General features: G+C 32.3%; 1 protein-coding gene across 1 annotated transcript; it reads right to left on the reverse strand.

Annotated features, from left to right (window-relative positions):
- Positions 1-441: 441 nt before the first annotated feature.
- On the reverse strand, positions 442-4,261 carry LOC117317915. Its single transcript, XM_033872883.1, has 3 exons — positions 4,162-4,261; positions 3,674-3,765; positions 442-770 (listed from the first exon to the last, which is right to left on the reverse strand). Exons 2-3 carry the CDS (start codon positions 3,738-3,740, stop codon positions 442-444), a joined length of 396 nt encoding a protein of 131 aa, XP_033728774.1. The 5' UTR covers positions 3,741-3,765; positions 4,162-4,261.
- Between the last annotated feature and the right edge of the window lie 870 nt (positions 4,262-5,131).

The raw sequence follows: 5,131 nt of genomic DNA on the forward strand, positions 1-5,131 counted from the left end.
AAAGGGGGGATTCCCCGTGTCGGGGATCTCCCTACAACTGTAGTTATCAGTGTTAATGTTATTCGAATGCTAGTGTACTCTTATGTTCCATTTAATCGTTTCAATATTATCATTTGTCTGATAGCAAAATATTCAAATTTTGATTTTATATCAATTTAATATCATTTCATCTTCCAACGAGCGATTGAAGGGATAGAGTCACTAGTATAGCATATAATAATATAATTAGTGATACATTAATTTGTCATAGAAAGACTACTGTGATTGCAGGTTATAGTCACAAAAAAAACTCAAACAGTTGATTGTCGATGTAAGTTGATGTATGTGTGGAATGTAAATTGTGTTGTATTAGCTTAAACTTTTGAATCAGGCGTGACCTCCATTACTTTGAGATAATATCGCTTTTTCAGTTTTCCGGAATCACATGTCATTTCAGAAAGATTAAACAACACTGCCGTCCCCATCGCCGTTCCCATCACCGTCGCCAAAGCCGTCGTCGCCACAACTGCTGCTGCCTCCATCATCACCACACTCCAGAACCACAGTTCTGCTCAGACGAATTGAGTCGCCACCACCATTGTCTGGAACCACAGTTCTGCTCAGACGGATTGAGTCGCCACCACTATCCTCCGGAATCACAGTTCTGCTCAGACGAATTGAGTCGCCACCACCATTGTCTGGAACCACAGTTCTGCTCAGACGAATTGAGTCGCCACCACTATCCTCCGGAATCACAGTTCTGCTCAGACAAATGAAATCGCCAACACAAACTGAAAATTAAAGAAAAGAATCTTCAAATGTCGAAAGAAATTCTCCAAGAAGTTTCCATTTCGGTTTATGTGTCAGCGAAATAAACTGTTGAAAATAGAAAATGGAAGATGTGATGACTATTGATCCATTGAAATATACTGTATTGAAAAAAAAAGAAAAAAGAAAGAAAGAAATATATAAATATATATAAATGCATGTCAATGTAGATAGCATTCCTTATGTAAACATTCTTAAGTAAGAGTCAATTACAGTTATATCAGGTAAAGTATTAATTAATTAATAATTCTTAATACAGAATTATAAATAGAGCACTACACTGTGCAACTGTGTCCCTTTATGTTCAATATCTAACCATGTGTTGATATCCTAACCACGTGACACTGACGTAATACATCTGAGGTGTAGTTACAACTAAATCCGCCATGTTGGACCTATGATTCAGTTGTGGATGTTTACATAATATGGGGTTATAATGAATTGCTTTCCTTGTAGGATATACTATGGCCAACAACGTTAGTAGTAACTGGATTTACATGCTGAGAAAACTTTTTGCTTCATAAGGGAAATATGTGTGTTGTACTATTTGAAGGACTTTCTGTGTAAAATTCATATGGGTAGGTATACCGTACATACATTGTATATGTGTGTACACACTTGCACATTACAACACGTCTGTGTTATTGACACGAAGATAATGTATCATATATGATCAGATATGTTCCTTAGGATTGAGCAGTATTACAATATATAGACGAGATTTATCAATTGATCGATTAATTAATTGTAACGTCTGTCTACCTGTTATGATAGAGGGTTTATCGGATATAAATAGCAATATAATGGGTATGTGTTTGTTTATGTGTTTACACAAAGTGATCTTTAAAGCCCTCCCCGTTTGTCACGGTATCCCTATAATATCCAGTGTTCCGCAAAGTATCCTTTAATACACTTCTGGTGTCATTACTTAGTCTCCGCTATTCGTAACCTGCTTGTCATGTTTAAGTTCATTTGAAAGTTAATATGTTAAGAATATATGATGTGATATGTATGAAAATTAATTCACAACAACTTTATGATGCAGTTCAATTCATTATGACTACGCTGTATATAGCTCTCCTTGTTTTTATGGTGCTAATATTGTATAATCATTAAGTGGTCTTAGATATGACATCCGATGTGTAAACTTAAGTTAGCAATCAAACAATTGGCCAAGTGTCCATTTTACCTTTTAGTTGTAATCTTTTTGACAATAGACAATCAATGGATGCGTTGGAGCCTATATTTTGTAATGTAGTAATTTAAATAAGATTCGTAAAGAGATTACTTACCTGTAATAATTCAGGTAGGTGACTTTCTAATAAAGGATCTAAGTAGATTTAAGTTTTATTGAAAAAAAATGAATATTAAATAACAACCAAACAAAATTGAAAATAGCATGATGCCTTTTAAAATATACAATGAAAAATATATTTAACCCCCTTTCAAACTACCAAGATCCAAAAACAATGGTTTCAATACTGGCTACAGCACCACATTCTCCCTTCAAATAATTATTTAAAAATCATCATACCTCGGACAATAATATGTTAAATGCCTGTAGTTGGGTGGTAATTAAAATTTCATCCACTTATGCATTTGTGTACTAAAGCAGCAAAACATAATTTTCGAAAATCTATTTTAAAAACATATATTTGTTGACAATATTTTTTCTCGATATCTGATCTGAATGCCAAAAACTCATTCAAACCTTCAAGACTCATCCTTTGTTTTTTCCTTGACATAAAGGATATAAACCAGTATATAAATTTCACATATAGTATAAGGAAGTTCAAAGGTAGTGAAAAGCAGCTGGTATCTCCAAAAGGTTCTGTTTCTAATCTAAAATGTGAAAAATAAATACATTCGTATTTTGTAAGCATATTCCCTGAGCCTTGTTCATCGGACATATACATGTATATTCCAGCTGGTATTAAGTTGAGCATTACAATAAATAGTATCCATTAAAATGATTTCGTATTTTCAAAGTCAGTCTACCAATTTTTGAGGTGTATACATATGTGTGTGTGTGGGGGGTGGGGTGGGGGGTGGGGTGGGGTGGGGGGGTATGTATGGTATGAATACTATTAGGTGTATTATCTTTATTACGTTGAGTCCTTTGTATGAATGTATGATGTGTGCATGATGCATAAAGTGGTTCTTTTATTTTGTTTAGGTTTTTTCTGTCCTAAAATATTTTAACACCACCACCCCTGATGAAACTTGATACACGTAAATATTCATGATTATGCAATTGCCTTATTTAGTTTGTCAAAATTTACTTCTCCAACTTTTTTTTTCTGACAATGATAATACATTGTATATACTGGTATAATTGTGTGTTGTGTGAGGGCACAATATTGTTCGGGGGGTTTGAACCCAGGGCTCCCCAACCGTGGCAATCCTTATCAACCTTATATATATAATTCAGATTGTTAATGCTGGGGAAATAAAATATCTGTATCGTTCAAAAATGCAATCAATAATTAGTAATTTCTCTAACTTTTTCTTGTCGTTATTCAAAACTGGAGAATGACTTTATTCAGTATAGTAATTCCAGATATACGTGTAATACATCTTTGCAAGCAAAAATCGCTTATATTGAAATTCTTATTAAATAGATCATCTATGTATATACCTTAATCAATTGGAAGCTAAAAAAAAAAAAAAAAACAATATATCATTTAATAATCAACCTTAGTGCGTGTTACCCTATCAATAGAGACTATTTGATGTCGCCATGATGTTTAAGTACATGTATAATATTTATAAATAGATGCATTGAGTGAAGTAATCAACACGATTTTTTTGAACTGATGTTTTATACTCAACACAAAAAATATTTTCAACGTTTAATCCATTTTACCTCGTTGTATGTTTCGGTATATAACTATGCTTGTCATCCCCATACATATCATTTTTGCTGTCGTCATCCCGTTCGTTCCTTGGTGTCTTCTGCTGTAAGCATATTATTGTAACAAGTTTACATTTACGGTCATTAAATAATAATTTGTATCAAATACCCTTTTATTGAATAAACTGTAAATGTTAACTTATTTCTGTTACACTGTGATTTTTTTTCTATTTGAGAATGCATTTGTTCTGTGTATTCCACAGTACGTCAATGTAATACATACATGTATTGAAAACAGAATCGTAAATTCTTCAATTAGTATTTAAGATGAATACTTTTCTAATACATTCCAACAAGATTGTTACCATGAGGAGTGTACAACTCTTCTATGTAATGATACATAATTGTTGCTAAACAGATAAATATATAAATGTACAATACAGATATGGCAGGGCAGAACCTGATATAAATAATAACATATACCAAATAAACTTACTTACCTTTTACACTAATGCTGACTACACGAATACCTGTCATTGAATGCCACAAACTACAGTGCGTTGTATTATGTATGAATGAACCCAGGGCTCTCCAACCGTGGCAATCCTTATCAGCCTTATATATATCATTCAGATTGTTAATGGTTGGGAAATACAATATCTGTATCGTTCAAAAATGCAATCAATGATTAGTAATTTCTCTAACTTTTTCTTGCCGTTATTCAAAACTGGAGAATGACTTTATTCAGTATAGTAATTCCAGATATACGTGTAATACATCTTTGCAAGCAAAAATCGCTTATATTGAAATTCTTATTAAAAATATCATCTATGTATATACGTTAATCAATTGGAAGCTAAAAAAAAAATTACAATATATCATTTAATAATCAACCTTAGTGCGTGTTACCCTATCAATAGAGACTATTTGATGTCGCCATGATATTTAAGTATAATATTTATAAATAGATGCATTGAGTGAAGTAATCAAAACGATTTTTTTGAACTGATGTTTTATACTCAACACACAAACTATTTTCAACGTTTAATCCATTTTACCTCGTTGTATGTGTCGGTATATAACTATGCTTGTCATCCCCATACACATCATTTTTGCTGTCGTCATCCCGTTCGTTCCTTGGTGTCTTCTGCTGTAAGCATATTATTGTAACCAAGTTTACATTTACGGTCATTAAATAATAATTTGTATCAAATACCCTTTTATTGAATAAACTGTAAATGTTAACTTATTTCTGTTACACTGTGATTTTTTTAATTTTGATAATGCATTTGTTCTGTGTATTCCACAGTACGTCAATGTAATACATACATGTATTGAAAACAGAATCGTTAATTCTTCAATTAGTATTTAAGATGAATACTTTTCTAATACATTCCAACAAGATTGTTACTATGAGGAGTGCACACCTCTTCTATGTAATGATACATAATTGTTTCTAAACAGATAAAT

The sequence above is a fragment of the Pecten maximus genome, chromosome 19, assembly GCF_902652985.1.
Source record: "Pecten maximus chromosome 19, xPecMax1.1, whole genome shotgun sequence".
Classification (NCBI taxonomy): Eukaryota; Metazoa; Mollusca; class Bivalvia; order Pectinida; family Pectinidae; genus Pecten; species Pecten maximus.